Below are 18,109 nucleotides of genomic sequence, written 5' to 3' on the forward strand. Positions count from 1 at the left end.
GCACTAACAGGCAAAGGGCATTCTGCTACTGAGTCTTAGCTCCCTACCAGACTGTGAGTTCCTGGACAGTATAGACTATCTTATTTTTTTCTTATCCTGTTTTGCTGTTCATTTATTCATCTATTAAAACATGAATTTTTCCTGCCATTCAAAACATTTAATCAGTTCCTACCATTTACTAAAAACTATGCCTTCCAAGGCATAATTAGTAAGGATGTTTATATAATTCTGGTATAACAAGTTATTTAATCATGTAATATAATTTTACTATTTTGTCTAGAAGGATATCATCAGAAACTTCAGAGGCTCTTACTCACCTCTGTATCATTCAAAAATGTATCATGAATTAGGAGTTCTAATGTTTGTTCAAGTGAACTGCTAGGACAACAGTCATCAGAATAAATTCATGTAAATATTTATCTGGGTGTTTTCAGTATAAATAGTTATACGTTGTATACAAACTGCGTATGTACAAGCATGTACATCGATAAAAGATCTCTCAATTCAAACTGATGGCACCCTTATTTAAAAAAACCCAGCACTGGGGCGCCTGGGTTGCTCAGTCGTTAAGCCTCTGCCTTCGGCTCAGGTCATGATCCCGGGGTCCGGGTATCGAGCCCTGCATCGGGCTCCCTGCTCCGCGGGAAGCCTGCTTCTCCTTCTGCCCACTCCCCCCTGCTTGTTTTCCCTCTCTGGCTGTCTTTCTCTCTGTCAAATAAATAAAAATCTAAAAATAAATAAATAAATAAATAAATAAATAAATAAATAAATAAATAAATAAATAAATAAAATTTTAAAAAAGAAAAAACAAAACAAACAAAAAAACCCAGCAGTTACTAACATGATCCTCCCTCCCTCCTTTCCAAAGCTGTTAAGGGTGGAGGGAGAAGTGAAGAACATAAAATATTTTATGAATATAAAAATAATATAAAATGTAAATATATTTTTTATGTAAATAAAAAGGAAAGAAGGAACATGAGCAGATGATAATTGGGGCTCTTTGTCCATCAGGAGTCAAATCAATGCACCACTAGAATAGCGACAATGAACTCTTAGAACTCTGAGCAGGGTCAGTATCTTCCCCATTCTAAATGTAGCTGGGCCTAAAGAAATGGAATAGCAGATCAAGAGACTCTACAATCTCAGAGTCATAAAACAAAACCCAGTGGTAGATGAGCTCCTGAATCTTTTTTTTTTTTTTTTTTTACTACAGCTAAGGAAAATGAGTCTCCAGAGAGAGATGGCAACTTTCCAAAGCCATGTAAGAGGTCATGGTGGGGCTGGTTACAACACTCATTCCCCAGTGTCTCATCCAGAACAGCTTGGATTCGAATGGTACCAAAGTAAAACTCATAGAACAAGGGTGCTTTCCTAGGATCCACAGGTCTTCATGAAGCCACTGAAACTGTCTGCAAAACTGTGTGTGGCTTTGCGTTTTTTCAGGGAAGCAGGGTCTGCTACTTTGGTCAGTCTGAACAAGGTCCAGGACTCAAAAGTTTTAAGAACTGCTCTGTCAAGGGTTAGGCTTGGGGTGGGAGAGGGGATGAGAGGCTAAAAGTGAATGAGATTAATTCCAAACTAAAAGGAACCCAGATTTTCAACAACCTGAAGATTATACTTAGGCCAGGCAGCCAGTGGAACCATGTAAGATCACATTCTAAACTTTCTGGTCTGGATGGTCAAAGGATCCTGTAAGAAAAACATGTGTTCAAGCAAACTAGGCATGTCTTTGTGACCGCACGTGACAGGAAGAAGAGCAAGCAGTACAAACTTAGCTACCAATTAGGTGGTCTCAGAAGACCACTGATCAGAAGGTGCACTTCTCCGGAATCAACGGGGAAGGTTTTGGAAGTATTTGCCATGAGTCATGATGGAAGGTTTCCGCAGCTTCTCAAAACCAGGGCAGTCCTGACCTTCAGTCAGGTCTCTCATTGTACCTGCTTGTACAGTGAGCCCAGAAAGGGTTCCACACACCCCGGGTGACCTATTTCAATCACAGGGGTCTTTGTTTTCTTATTTCTGATGTCAACATCAGTCCCAGGAGTGGGCAAAGGCCTTGGTACTTGGTCACAGGGAACTGGATACACGTCAGCCATTGCAATTTCCCTGGGAAACAGAAAATATTTTCCCCACTCTATGGATGAGGAAATTGAAGCAAAGGGAGAAATGTCCAAGGTTTTTCAAGGAGGTGAAGAGCCAAGAGCTCCAAGGTTAGAGCTTGCAGCTACATACTCCACACTGGCTCTGGCTGGATATTCTGTCTCCTTTAGGGAACCAAGCAGCTCTGGAGATTGGGGAAACACTAGTTGCTAAGCACAAGATGTGGGATACAGTTTACACCACACAACCATGCATATGGAATCCATCACACATTACAACAGAAGACTTGAGGCCTCACTGGGTAAATGGGATAGGAAAAGGGAACCTGGGGGTTACTCATCATTTTCCAAATCAGAGATTTATGTCCCTTTTGGAAAGGAGAAGGAAAACCTGGCTGCAGCCCAGTTTTGAGTAATATTTGCCACTGAGAAGCTGTATGCAAAAATTCCTGGCACAAACTTTGGAGAGCTCTTCCGATTGGGCTCTGGCCAGTCCTTAAAAATGATTGAGATTTAAAGCCCTATCAAATCAGAGAAACAGGGATTGTCCTTGGTGCAGCACCATAAATCCCTCTCTCTAAAGCTGATTTCAAACATAAAATAGGAATGTTCAGAGAGAAAAATTATCTACACATACCTCCTTACACAGAAATTTTTTTTTTCTTAAGTCAAGAAGGGTAGAGGTCAATGGCTAACTGTGGTCTGAGCGGCTAGAATACTGTTGATTATCTTCTTTACCTTAAATATATTTTCTGATTTTTCTATAATTAAAATAGATTGCTGTGGAAAAAAAAGAATAAGATTAAGAAAATATAAGAGCTAATAACTTTGAGGGTCAATAGAGAGCCAGAGCTTATCTCATCCAACTGACTCATTTAACAAAAGAAGAAACGGAGGCAGACAGAGCAGGGAGCACCTTGCTTCTGGTCACTCGGGCAGCCAGCAAGGGACTCGGAGCCAGGACCCTGGAAATCCCCTGAACGACTTCCTGGCCTCCACACCACACTGTTGCAGCTGCTGGATTCCTTAGGCTAGGAAACCCCCTAAGCTTGGTGCTAGGTGAGAAACAATTTTTTTTTTTTAAAGATTTTATTTATTTATTTGACAGAGAGAGAGAGAGCACATGTAGGCAGAGGGAGAAGGAGAAGCAGGCTCTCCGCTGAGCAGGGAGCTGGACGCGGGGCTCGATCCCAGGACCCCAGGATCATGACCTGAGCTGAAGGCAGCCGCTTAACCGACTGAGCCCTCCAGGCGCCCTGGTGAGAAACAATTTTATATGGAATTGTAAAATTCAAAATGGCAGCCTCAAATGTTAGACAAAGTACACTAGATTCCAACTCAAGAATAGCCGAAATTGAAATGGCACCTAACAGAGAGGATAGTACATAGGGAATTGGATGTCTGATGCTCTGTCACAACTGCTATCCTGAACAACTGCATAAATGTACCATGTTTTCTTTCTTCTGGCTATTGTTCATGCAGTTCCCCGTCTACAATGACTTCCCCTCTTATTCTATCTCCCGTGTGTTTCTAGAAATTCCTACTCACGCTTTAACATCAACTCAGAAGTCCCCTTCTGCCATGCCACCCCTGGTCTCTCCTATTTGAAAAACTAATGGGAACTAGGACACCACAACCCCATGATGCACCTTGACTGCACAGCATATCACTATATAAGGGAGATCATTGCTTCTTTACAGGTCTGCCGCATCCTCTAAATAGCATTCTTTTTAATCATCTTTGTATCTCTAGCACCCAGCAGGAACTCAAATGGCAGTTGAATAAATGAATACCTGCTAACAGCCATACAGCAAGATTTTAACCTCTTTTTACATATCTAGGACTCGCCCTTCTATCCTCAAAAGGGTGCATTTGTAGAACCTGAGGCAACAGATTACTTTGGGACAGAGGTTTTTCTAAAAGTTTAAATAGCTAAAGTGAGTACTGTTATTTCATACTTCTTAAGTAACAAAGAAATAGGATAGAAAAACGTTAGGATTACATAATATCAAAAAATAAATGGACAGGTTGGCAAAAAAAAAAACAACACAAAAAACCATATAATTTACTACATGAGGATACCAGCCAAAGTGTTTTATTCCTATGCCCTCTCTATCACTCAAGGCACACGTACACATACACACAAAAAGCTAATAGCAAGTCACTGTGGGAAGTTTAATCATAACCCATCAACAGAAGAGCCCATGGCATGGTAAACACCAAAGTGTATTATTAGGGTTGCTAACTGCTAATTAAAATCCCCAGATCAGGTTTCTGGGCACAGCTTGCTATATCTGTGCAGTGGGCAGGTCCCAGATGGTATGAAAACCAAGACTGGGCCTGCTTCTTCATTCAAGGCTATTCCTGCAGTATCACAAAGGTTGTGGGTGACAGATTGTGCAACAAGAATATCCACATGCAGTCGCCTCAGGCACAGCCCTGCTCCCGACTACAGATTTGAGAAAAGTTTCTAGTCAACTTCTGGGACTGAGAAATTAGGCTATTGTTGCATAAAATACCAGAAGGTGCCTAGTTTTACCCCTTATAGCAAAGAAAATGGTCACAATATTCAACATATTGTCCTCCTTCCTCGAGATGGTCTGGTAAGGGCAAGACAAGGGGCCTTCCTGGGTTGATGGAAACATTCTAGATCTTGACTGAAATGTGGGTTACACGCATGTATACATTTGTCAAAACCCACAGAATTGTTATCTCTTAAGATTCATGCCTTCCACTGTATATAAATTTTACGTAGAAAAAAAGAACCATGCACAAAAATCGAACTCTAATTAGTAGGTTGATTTTCTGCAGTGGTATGAGCTAGCAATTTTGAAACTACTTTCTGTATATTCTAGACTTGAGCAAGTGAGTAAATACATGCAGGATAGTAAGAGTCAGGTTCTCACGGTTGGGGAAGGTAGTTACAAATATGGAAAGGGGGAAATTAACATCACCAAAGGGGATAAAATACATCATGTGCCTCCTAACATGAAGATACATCATCACATCTTTGGTAGTTCTGCCAAAGTTTCATAACATGACTCTAATCATAAACATTAGACAAAATCAAATGGAGGGAAATGCTACAAAATAAATGGCAAAATATCAACATATTTAGGTTAAGAAAGACAAAGAAAGGATAAGGAACTTTTCCAGATTGAGGGAAGCCAAAGAGATATGACAACTAAATGCATGCTTGATCCTGAATTGGATCCTGAATTGGTCTGGGAGAAAAAACCTATAAAGAACATTAGTGGTATAAATAACATTTAAAATACAGACTGTGGATTAGATAACAGTATTGTGGCAACATTAAACTGCCTGAATTTGAAAATATCTTGTGCTTGGGTAAGAGAATATCCTTTTTCTTAGGAAATACACATTGAAATATTTAGTTGGAAAGGACCACAATCTCTCCAACTTACTCTCAAAGTTGAAAGAAAGAGAGAAGGGTGGGGAGGAGGAAGCAGGGTGGGAGGGAGGGGAGTGCACACATATACAAATGGGGCAAAATGCCAACAATTGGTCAATCTGGGTAGAGTATAAGGAGGTTCTCTGTACTATTCTTGCAACTTCTCTGTAAGTATAAAATTATATCAAAATAAAAAGTTACCAAAAAAATACCCTAACTTCCCCCCAAAATATTTAGATGAAAGGCTAATAACTAATTCAATATATTATGAGAAATTCTTTCAAGAATATTGGTTTTAAATTCTATTTTTCCCTCTGCTAGCAATCCACAAAAGCTTCAGTTGACTCTAAATTCCTTTTTAGAACTAAAAACAACTCATATAGCTTCAAATAAGATTTTTTGAAATTCTGTGGTAGATACCATCATGTTAAGAAAGTCTCGTAAGACAATAAACAGAAATTGGAATGAAAATACCTCTTCATTACCCTACTCCCTCCAGATTCTTCAGTATTTTTTCTGTAAGATGGAACAATTCATCTGGTTACATGCCAAGTTAAAACAAAACAAGATAAGAAATGACTTGTGTGTAATGATTCGGCCTTCCCTGACACAGTAGAGAACTGTATTCTTCCCCACCTCAGGCCTTATAAAAGGTCTATACATATATATAAATATGGTAATGAACAGAGCATTATTACTCAGCAGAGCTTATTCTATCTCCCCCCATCTTTCTCTCTGTATTTGTGTTAAATTAGATAGAAGTATGACCTTGGTCCTGGGGGGCGGAGGGGGGAGGAGGCAAAATACCAAAAACTACCAAAGGAAAAAATTACTTCATGGATATCAAAGGAGAATTTTTAAAAAGTCATTTTTAGCCCCAAAGAATCTTTCTGAAACAATAACAACTATGATATGACTCAGTATAAAAATATTATGCTAAGTATGCATTAAGAAAAATTCACATGCACAGAGATGAAACTATAATTGGATTTGTCATTTCAAAGTATTAATGTTGGGTTTGCAAATAATAGAGAATGACATTCTCCTAAGCGAATAAAGAAGTTAGCCAAGTAAGTAAATGCTGTGTTTCTACTGTAAGGAAATACGTGCACCAGTGAAGCAACCTTTTCAGCACAAAAGAAATTTAATACCCAGACCACATGAAAAGTGATCGCTATGGGAATAGCACAGCTGTTAAAATCCAAGGCCGTTTGTATTAAATCGTCTAGCATGTTTATGTAAAGCAGGACTTTTCAGAATGACCACCAAGAGGAATTAACTTCACTAACAAAAAAGTGATACCTATATTTAGTTTAATGCTTATAATAAGTGTGAAAGAAAAATGCAAAGTGATTCTCTTTCAAAGAATAGAGGGGACCTCAGTTAGCTGGTATGCTTGTGATTCTTTCATAAACAGTATCTCAAGGGCTAATTTAATTAGAACGAGAACAAGAAAGAATGAGTGTTTGCTTTTCCTTTACAGAACCCAATTATCTTTATTTCATTGAGACGCCTGATCTACATAAAGCCACAGAAAAACTGGCACCTGTGCCAAATGATTTCAGTATGAAAATTAAAGTGCCAAGTTATTTTGAGACCAATTAGCTCAGCCATTCAAAAAAAAAAAAATGTGCTCACTAAAAAGCATATAATCCTAAAACTTGCATTTCTGAAGACAGAAGCAGACACCCTTGAGGCCTTGACTTGAACAGATATGATACCTCAGAGAGACAACAAAAAGAATGAGCTCGTGGGTAACTACTGATAAATGGTAAGCTTTAAATCTCAATGCTGACACTTGGGATGCATAATGATAAAACAGCTTAGTTTACTTTCTGAAGAAAAAAAATTACTCTAAATGTTTCAGCACCTAAAATTAACCAAATTTATCAGCATTCTCAAATCTGAGTTAAGTTTTTAGACTGGTTAGGATTGTGCTTCTCATAGGATATGACCAAGTAAAGTCTTAAAAAAAAAAAAAAAAAAAGCTTCCCCAGAATTCAATCCCTTCCATACTGCCAGATGTAGGCTCCATGGCAAAGAAGTCCTGAATCAGAAGTGAGAGGCCAGAGTTTGGGATTAATAACCCCAACACTATTTTGCATAACACTTGAACATGAAAATCTTACCAAGAAGCTTTAGTTTTAAAAGCCCAGGTTAAATCACTGGGCATCAATGGCTTAGAAGCATACAAAAGAAAAAATAGCTATAAAAACACAGTATACAGGCACAAATAACTCAGACTATCTCTAGGCCTATTAAAAAATGAGATGCCATCACTGTAGTTTTGAGATACATCAGCCGTTTCCCATTACAATGGAAGACATACCAGCTCTATTTTTAGAGCCTCTGGAAAGATCAAAGCTGAAGGGGTTCTTTTATGGCTCCCTAGCCAGGCCCCTAATCTGTTTACTTTTTTGTCATTATGTAGATCTCCAAAAGACAAACCATGAGGACTGCCTGGTATCCCCCTCCTCTAAGGAACACTTAAAAATTGCTCTATAATGGTCCATGTGAGCAAGGAACTTCTGGGGAGGAACAAAACCTAGTGAAGTTCACATTCAAATTATTGTGATGCAAGTATTGATACAGAACTACAATATCTAATTCAGTCTCTCTTTGTACACTATAAATAAAACTTTTTCAGGCTGCTTTCCCTGTGAGAATGAATACACATAAATGACAAATTCCTTCCAATTTTTTAGACCCTATTCCTCCCCCTCAAAAAAGTTCTCAGTTGGGTTCAGTGCCTCTCACTGGTAAGGGTGATAGGTTCATTTTAAAAAACAAGTCCCTCAAATGCAGAATGACTTACTTTGGAAGAACAAGCTGTACATTTGTCAAACGCCAGACTGACAGGAAGGACATTATCAAACCGTGACAGAAATCCCCGGATCTAAAAACAAAACAAAACAATTGACATCAAGCTCAGAATGCCCATACCTGTGAAATGTATTTGTAGTTTCTGACAAGAAGTGGGAAATAATATGGTGGTCTTCATACGGATTACTAGCAAAAATGAAGTGCAGCATGGATATTTTTCCTTGTACTATAATCAGTTTGAGGAAGAACTGTATCATGTCTTTTATTCAATTAGGAACCTACAACCTTTTCATGTATTTGAGACCTAAAAAAATCCAAAATACAAAAAGAAATCACTACACTGTAAAGTATCATTGTAATAAATGTCTTAAAAAATACAACCGGTCAACTAGTTTATGATGACTCAACTGTCATATACAAGTTATAGTGAATATGGGTAAGTGTGTGTATGTAGGATAGGATATTGGGTGGAGCATCACAGGTGAGAAGGCGTGGGGACTATGCCAGGCAGAGACGGTTCTAAATATATATCTAGTTATTTGGTTAACTTGGAATAGATAGGGATAAAATGCAAAACATCACCAAATTTATGGGGAAACAGCGCCACCTCGAGCATAAACTTCTAGACTACAACTGACTGCCATTTTCAGGGTATCGGCTATAACCAGGTTTCAAAAACTTTAAGTAATTTACTGACATTATACCTTTCTAGAACTATACTTATGCCAAACGGGAAGTGTCAAACTATTGTGTAGATCATTAACATTATGAAAATTATGAAATTTTGGAAAAAATTATGAAATTATGAAAAATATGAAATGGTAAACTCCGTGAAGTCTCCATAGGACTTGGCATTTATAGTAAATCAGACAACACGAATGAATCCTCTCATGAGTTAATTTGATCTTCCCAACTGTCCCCATTTTATGCTGATAAAACTCAGAAAGGTGATGCAACTTGGCCCAGGAAAACAGAAAGCGACAGAGCTAAGATTCAAAAGTAGGCATCTTGACTCTAAACATGGTCTAACCCCCTCCTCCTACCTTACTCCCACTTCCTCCCTTTCTCTCAGGATATTACAGGTTTGTCTTCAATATTAGGTCTCAACACAAATTAATAGTCTCACCTGAAAAGAGCAAAAGAACCCAGCCACACATCCTTATTGCCTTTAGCTACCCTACTAACACTTCTCCCAAAATAAAAACAAACAAAACCTGACAAATTCTTTAAAGAAAAAGGCTTCCTTCTGCATTGGGATAACTTCATCTTCATGCCCACAGTGCACCTAACAGTCTAACTGTGTGTTCATACTGGAAAATTGAACCTGGACAGACAGGGCTATGGCTATCTTTTAAATACCCTTTTCAATGTAATCCAAGATTAAAAGAATGTTTGGTAGAAATGATAAATTAGATAGCAGGTATTAGTTAGATGGCCTCATTGGGAACCTCTGAAAATGTGACAATCTTTTAGTTCCCTAAATCTCAGGAGTGTGGTGACCATTTCATTATACAGTACTGGAGGCACAATCAGGGTTTAAGTTCGCTATTCAGGACATCAAATCAGGAGACATCAAAGTTCTAGGAAAGACTTTAACAGGTCATAAATGGGAATGCTGAGATCCTCGTAAGATCAAGAAGTTAGAGGCTTAAAAGAATTCTCAAAGTGAGCCTTCTCACACCTCAGTTACTATTATGTTACATTTATACATATATAATATATGCATATATTTTATATGTGTATATTATACATTTATATTTTTATATAAAACTCCCCTCCAAAATGTGACCATATTTTGTACATTTTCCATTAAAATGTTCATTGATATAGCCTATGTTAATGCCTCCATATACGCTTCACAAAAAGGTTTTCATTCTTTTTTTCTCCTACAGCTGATATCAAGCTTTATGCTATATAAAGAAATACTGGTAATTTTCTCTGCTAAACTGTCTCATGATTACAGATGGGAAGTAAAGCTGAAAGCAAGGGAGACAGAAGACCAAGTTAGGAGCAGGAAGGAAGGCAGGAAAGAAAAAAATAAAAACAAAAACACAGGTGATGAGCAACAGAAGAAAAAGGAACCAGAATGAATGGACTGGCCACACATGGGCCACACACTATTGTTTAGCACCCCCAGACAGCTCTTTACTAGGAAACTATGATTCATTTTCCCAGGAAATGAAGTAAAATAACATCTGTGTGTGAGGCCTTTCAAATTCACCAAGTTGGTATCAGAAGGCCCAGAGTGCAAAGTAATTAGTTTTAGGTAATTTTAAAAAGGAAAGCCTTCTCAAACCCAATGCATCAGACTCCTAATGGGTATCTCCATAGGTGAGCTCCCTCCTTTCCATATAATGCCACACTCTGCCACTGATGAACTTTTCTAATACACAGCTCCTCAGTGTGTCACTTTTTTATCAACTTTCTAGAGCTGAAACAAACACGGCAGAGAATTCCTTATGCTGGCATTCAAGATCCCCCCATTAACCTGGGACCATTCTGCCTTTCTGATTATGTCTTAAATGACTCAGAACCCTTCCTTTTGGAAACAGCTACGTAGCCAAATCCCCACCTTCCTTAAAAGCCACTCAATGCAAACACACCTTTCATAAATCTTTAATCTACCTACCATCAAGCTTGGAGATAATTGTCTCCATCACATGAAATCCTTTTTTTTTTTGAAATCCTTCTTTTTGATATTTATCATTAAATACCTTGTGGAATAGTTATTTAAAAAAACCCAACAGGTTAGTAGAATATAATTCATGTACCATAAAATTCATCTTCTTAAAGTATACGATTCAGAGGCTACGATTCAGAGGCTTTTAGTATATTCATGGAATAATACAATTATCACCAATATCTAATTTCAAAACATTTCATCACCCCAAAAAGAAACCCAGAACCCATAAACAGTTAGTCCCCATTCTTCACTTTCCCCAGGCCCTGGGGACCACTGATTTACTTTCTATTTCTACTGATTGGTCTATTTTGCATATTTCTATAAATGGAATCATACAAGACTGGCTTCTTTTACTTAGCATGTTTTCACCCATATTATATCCTGTATCTGTACTTCATTCCTTTTTGTTGTAGTACTTATATGGATATATCACGATTTGTTTATCCATTCATCAGTTGGACGTTTTGGGTATTTATAAAATTGGGTATATACAATAGCTCCCACTATTTTAGGAATTAATGAGTCACATGGTAACTGTATGTTTAGCATTCTGAGGAACTGCCAAACTGTTTTCCAAAGTGACTGTACCATATTACATTCCTGCCTACAAGGCCAACACTTGTTATTGTCTTTCTGATTACAGCCATCCTAATGAGTCTGAAGTGGTATCTCACTGCGGTTTGATTTGCATTTCTCTAATGACTAAGAGAAATGTTAAACATTTCTCCATGTGCGTCTTGACCATTTGTACATTTTCTTTGGAGAAATGACTATGCAAATTCTTAGACAAATTAAAAATTTTTTTTATTGTTTAATTTTAAGAGTTTTTTAAAGAATATTGTGGATACAAGTTTCTTTTCAGATAAGATTTGCAAATGTTTTCTCTCATTCTGTGGGTCGTCTTTGCACTTGATGGTGTCCTTTGAAGCACAAGACTTTTTATTTTCGTGAAATCCTATTTATTTTTTCTTTGGTTGCTTTATCTTATGGTGTCATATGTAAGAGACCACTGTCTAACCCAAGGTCATGAGGATTATGTTTTCTTCTAGTTTTGTCATTTTAGCTGTTACATTTATGTCTATGATGCATTTTGAGTTAACTCTTGTATATGGTGTGAGATAAGCGTCCAAATTCATTCCTTTGCATGTAGAAATGCAGTTGTCCCAACACTTCGTTGAAAAGACTATTCTTCCCCAATTGAATGGTCATCAAATGACCCTAAATATAAGAATTCATTTCTGGGCTCTCATTTCCATTCTGTTGATCTATATATCTATCCTTATGACAGTACAACACTGTTGATTATAGTAGCTTTGTAGTAAGTTTTGAAACTGGCAAAGCGTGAGTCTTCCAACTTGGTTCTTCTTTTTCAAGATTTTGGCTATCCTGGGTCCTTTGCCTTTCCATATGAACTTTAGAATCAGTTTGTGTGCTATACCTAACAAAAACATTTATTTCTCTTGCTTTTAAAGGGCAAGACACAGGTTGAAATATTTGCATTTGCCCACAGCACAGTGATATGCTTATAAGAGAGACTACATATTATTATGAAATGAATGAATGAGAAAAACACAAACATCCCGAAGCCTACCAAATTATTCATATCTGGACTATACAGAGAAAACAAGTCCCAAATAAACCACAAAAAACCTCCAACTTAGCACCATTCACATTTTCCAGGCAACTTGAAGCCCTTCCCTATCAACAATGCTTTAAAACCCCAGTATTAAAAACTGCACTGAACTTCCACAATATGCTCTGCATTCCCTCAATCTTAAAAGAAATGCGTAAAATTTAAAGAGCAGAGGTTGCTACTTAAAATTTTAGCACCTTCCTTAGACACACATAGAAATCGCAGAGCAATCTAAAATCCAGGTACCCTATGCAAAATCCTAATAAATACATTCACACCTATGTAAGAGGCCAGTCCCCAGTTCACAATCCAAGAAATTTTAAAAATCTGTCCTTAGCTTGGGTGGGGAAAAATTCACCATCAGCTTCCTACTTAGAAGTGTGTGAAGTATGTGAAGCAATATGCTGTTTTTCCAAACTTGCCTGAGCAGAAAGAAGAATCTCCTGGAACTTGATTCAAAACGGCTGGGGTAAGGCCTGAGAATCTGTATGTTTAACAAGAGCCCCAGGTGATTCTCATCAGGCAAGCATGCGAAACAGGAGCTTTCAGTTAGCAACCTTATTTACACCTTCCTGTGGTTTGCTCTATACCACTCAACATCACCTGTTAGAGGTCAGAAAACAGGCGAAAGCTTTTAGCAAAGCTCTCATTCTTTCCACGTTTTCTAAAAATAGCACCCCCACACCTACCTGATTTTGCCCACATCTAAAATAACATTCAAATGAAAAGGCTTTATGAAATGATATTAAAGTCATTTCTCCATCCACACAGGACCTAACAAGTAAGGCCTCTTGACACTGCTCAAGGTAAATTCTCTAACTTTTGGGACTGCGCACAGTTTACTAAAAAGTCTTATTCTATTACTAGTATTTGCTGTCAATCTTTTCATACAGGAGAGTAGGCATTAAACAGCTATTTTAAAAATTTAACTCTACCTATAAATATATAAAAACAATAAGCACATGACAGAAAACAAAAGAGCAACAACAAAAAATAACCCATGCTCCAACAGGATATTTACTCCCATTTTCTTATTTTTAAAAAAATACTTAAATATTTAACTTCCTTTTAAATGGCCTCCTCTGAATACTGAGGGGGGAAAACTGCCGATTTTACAGACACACATGCCTCTCTACCTAGCTTTGGGACTAGTAAGAGAGATTCCTTAGAGTGGCCAAACCTTGCCTCCTTCCCTACACATTTTTTTTAAATTTACATTAAGTTTTTTTCCTCTTAATACAGAAAAAAATAAGAAATTTAAATGGCCCATATGGAAGTGGATCTGTGGTTGCCTGGGGTTGAGGGTGGGGATATTACCTGGGAAAACGCAGAAAGGAAAGTTTGGGGTTGATTGGGAATATTCTACATTTCACTTGGGGTGGTGGTTATATATGTGTATGCACTTGTCAAAACTCATTAAAACGCACACTTAAATGAGCATATATAAATTATACCTCAAAAGAGGTAATTAAAAAACACTTTATAACCCTAACATTTTCAAAGTAGTAGAGAAACGCATAAATTGAAAAGTGTAAGTCCCTATTGCCCCCAACCCCCTCGTCCTCAAAATAACCTCCAGCATCAGTTTCCTGTGTTGCCTTCTAAGAAAAAAAAATTTTCATGCACAAACCAGCTCTACAATGTATCTTTGCTACCCTCCTGAATATTTAAAAGCTCACCTGGGAATGACAGGACCTAGAAGAAATACAATTAGCTGTGGTTTCTTGGCTCCCTTAGCTCTCATGGCCCCCAAGCCCCGTCAAGGACGAAAGCAGCCTGAGCTGAAATCTCCATTGTCAAATACTAGCGAGGCACTGGTGGTATTTGCCCTTGGCTTAACAGGGCCTTGTAAGGACAAGCTCCCCTCACCCAGAGAAGTAAAACAGACAAACGGGCAGGAGATATGCAAAAGCCTCAGAGCAGGGCCTTTAAACTCTCCTTGGCCTCCCTCCGGGCTGTCCCAGCAGAGACAGCAGGCGGTCCCAGCCCCTGGTCATTAGGCACACCTGTGCCGTGCCTAATTAGCTCCATAGGCTCACAGGCAGGAGCACCTGCTTGGGCTGGAGGTGTGGGCTGGCAAAAAGGTGTCAAGGGTCCTTTTGGAAACAGAACTTGAGTTGGTGGGAGCACAAAACTCAAAGGCATGTTCAAAGAGCAGGATTTGGTCTGTGTTAACTTGACAAGTAATGTACTTTGTCCCATAGGATGCCACCAAAAAGTCATTTTTTTTTTTTAATAGATTGAAGCTGTGGTTCTCAAATGCCTAACGTCCCTGGAGGCTGTCACTCAGTGGATCTGGAAGAGGGCCAGGAAATTTGACTCTGAAATGGCACAGCCAGACATGGGAACCCCTGGCTTAGGCTGTCTTCCACTTAAAGGCTAGCCGACTGCAAGTCTATACCCAGACCCGCTCAGATCTCCTCCAGTCCATTCTCCAGGCAGCAGACAAATCTTACCAAGTTATGTCCAGCTCATCACTTTCCACTGGCTTTCCACTACCCCTGGGGTGAAGATCCAAGCCTTTCAAATGGCCTGTCGGATCCTGACTGCCTCCCCTCCACCCCACCCACCGTGCTTTCCCAGCCCTGTGTTATAGGCACACCTGCAGCCCTATAGGTCCTCAAACTCACCAGCACCCTTCTCACCCATCTTCTCCGCCTCTTTTTTACCTCCCCTACAGTGCTTACCCCTCTCCTTTTTCCCTTTCGCATAAACAGCTGCTCCCTCCTCTCCTTGCAAGCTGTGCGGGAAGGCATGTCCTGGAGTAATGTGGAAAACAGGAAGGGAGGGAGGAGAGCACTATCAAGCGCCATCCCCGTGCCCTGTGCTCTTGGGTGTTTTCGCACATTTATCTCAATTTACTCTCATAAGCATCCTGTGACCTTCTCAGGGAAGTGTGGCTTGCCCAAGGTTCCACAACCACCCAGTGGCAAAGCCAGCAATCTGAGTTCTGTTCCTTCAGGCTCCAAAGCCTGGGGAAGAGAGCTGCAGAGCACGGGGAAGATAAAAAGAAAGGAGGAAAGAAAAAGAAGGCCATGAGAATTAAACAAACAAAAAGTCCTGCAAAAAAACACAAAAACTCAACACCTAGATGGCGGCTATCAGGGCCTGGGTGAATGAAATTATCTTCAGTCATTTATGCCTAGTTGACTACAAAATAAATAGATCAGGAATAGAAAGGGGCCGCTTCCATTCTGGGCTGCCACTGGCAGTGTATACACGAAAGCGGAGTAAAAGCAGCCCAAGCTCTAGGCCCACCTTGCCTTGCCGGGGAGCGGAGGGCCAATGCCCCCAAACAGCCATGCTGAGCGGGCACAGTGCGGCCACAGTGGAGCCTGCTGCGTTGACTTCACACCAGTTTCCAGCAGACCTGGCAACATTTCTAGAGCTTGGAGTTTGCATAAATAAAAACGAACTCCACACTCCAAGAGGTTACTCTTGGACGTTGAAAAGTCTTAATCAAAATCAATGCCAAAATGAGGAATGGAGCAGTTGCAACCCCCCAGGCACAGCACAGTCCTCTTCGTTTCAGACAACGGTGTCAGTGACTACCAACGATCCACCTCTCGTTACCGACTGGAGTCACCAAGGGCCAGAAGAACTGAGCTGGAAATGAGCCAGCATCGTTCTTAGAAAAATCCTGCAGAATGGAGCTGGCTAATCTTTTCAGTCCTTCCCAATGCACTCATTGCTTCCAGAGTTTTATGAAGATTCTTTGTAACTCCCTTTTTTGGAGAGCACAGAAGCTCCATTTCACCATTTTAATTAAAAGTGAAAGAGAAAATAAAACCAAAATTTACTAGTATCCCTTATGTGCCCAGAACTGTGCTAGTGCTTAGTAAATGTGATATAATCTGTATGTTAATTCTAGGAGTTTATTATATAATTATCCCCATTTTACTTGTATAAAACATGAAATTCAGAGAGGATTGGTAACCTGCCCAAGGCCACACAGTAACAAGTGACAAGAGCTGCCTCAAATCTTTTGTAAAAGAAGCTAAAGAATTAATGGATGAAAATGTAATTAAGAAGCACTTTTGTAAAATGTGCTTTTGTAAAATGTAATTAATGCTTTAAAAATTTAAAAAATGCTTTAAAAAGCACTTTTGTAAAATGTAATTAAGAAGTACACTGGGCCAGACACTTTTAAAAAAGAATAAACCCATAAGTCTAGTTTTCTACCTTCAAATGGTGGTCTCATTCTAATCAGATCTATGTAACACAAAGCCTACAGGCTGCCTCCCACACAGGACCTTTCAAACAGGACGGCCTCATTAGGTGAGCAAAACTCGTGGGGCACAAGTAACATCCTTGAACTGATAAACTTATGCCCAAGTCTTCTGGACAAGACATGCTCTCTAAGACACATGTGAACTCTGGCACTATGTGTAACTCATCCCCTCTGTCATGCACCAAGGAAGACCTATCACCCTCTCTTCTTCTAGGGCTCCACACAGAAAGCACAGACATTATCAGATCTTGTACCCAGATCCCTCCTTCTATTCGGGGGCCTCCCTCTGTAATGAGGTTCCACCACATCCAAATGGCTTGGGGGTATGGAAATAAATACTGGGTGCCCTTGTACCAGTTACTGAACTTCTCTGAACATCATGGTGCTTGGCACAATGTTTGGGAATCATCTGCTGAAGGGATGGTTGAATGGAAGGGGGTCTGGGAGGATGGATAGGTCACAAACTATAACATCTGATACAGAGAAACAGCAGACATTTAGACTATTCGTTTTTCCTGCCATTCCCGTTATCATCAATTGGAAGGGTATAGAACCAGAGGCGGAAGGAGACTCCATTTCTTGGGCTACATCTCAGGAAATGGGCTTTTATTGCTTATCTTCTTAATCTCTTTCCTTAGCAGTCAGTCCATCCACATCCCTAAAGGCACACTGTGATAAGCATTTCTGAACAAAGTAAAGAGAGCTTGTTAAAAGCTAAAGGCCTGAGGATTTGTGGGGGCATAGCCTGTGCAGACAGGCCAGATAACTAGCAACCCAAGGCATGGCTAGGGACCCACCCTCTATCTCAGACTTGTCTCAGAGATTTCCCAAGCCAGGTCTCTCCCAGGGTCCTGCCCTAGTTCTGCCTTTGTCTGCTTTTCTGAAAGTAATTAAAAGAAAGAATTCAAGAGCCCAGGAGAACCATGGGGTTGGCAAGTCCAAACCCCTAGGAAGGGCATACACATTCAGGGTCTTTATTCGTCAGTACTTGAGAGCCAAGGGTACATTCACCCAAAGACAAAAAATGTGAACTGCCTGGTCCACAAGTGGGATAAAAGCTGACTGCTATATTAATGACCGTGGTGTTTGGAGGACTGTTGTATTGCCCCCTTGGTTTTCATTTTCTGAGGGAGGTCCAGTCAAATGATCAGCAGCTCCCACAGGCTGCCAATTTCCATCACATTCAGGATCTCTCAGGAACTTGCAAAACCAACTTCCTGGAGATACC

General features: G+C 39.5%; 1 protein-coding gene and 1 long non-coding RNA gene across 10 annotated transcripts in view; one reads left to right on the plus strand and one right to left on the minus strand.

The window, feature by feature from the left end:
• Positions 1-18,109, minus strand: part of ATG7 (autophagy related 7) — a 231,371-nt gene that overhangs the window by 143,466 nt on the left and 69,796 nt on the right. For all 9 annotated transcript variants that reach the window (XR_010411756.1, XR_008505105.2, XR_010411758.1 and 6 more), the window contains one exon: positions 8,327-8,407. Coding sequence is in view for 6 of the 9 variants with exons in the window: in XM_045861818.3 (XP_045717774.2) it covers positions 8,327-8,407 (81 nt within the window). In the remaining 3 variants the exon portion in view is untranslated. The remainder of the gene's footprint in view (positions 1-8,326; positions 8,408-18,109) is intronic.
• On the plus strand, positions 1,231-16,729 carry LOC135364521 (uncharacterized). Its single transcript, XR_010411778.1, has 3 exons — positions 1,231-1,261; positions 3,208-3,358; positions 14,890-16,729. It is a non-coding gene; the product is annotated as an uncharacterized LOC135364521 (long non-coding RNA).

This window comes from Mirounga angustirostris, unplaced genomic scaffold (assembly GCF_029215605.1).
Source record: "Mirounga angustirostris isolate CCGP_5_RB_7025 unplaced genomic scaffold, mMirAng1.0.hap1 SCAF_1, whole genome shotgun sequence".
Lineage (NCBI taxonomy): Eukaryota > Metazoa > Chordata > Mammalia > Carnivora > Phocidae > Mirounga > Mirounga angustirostris.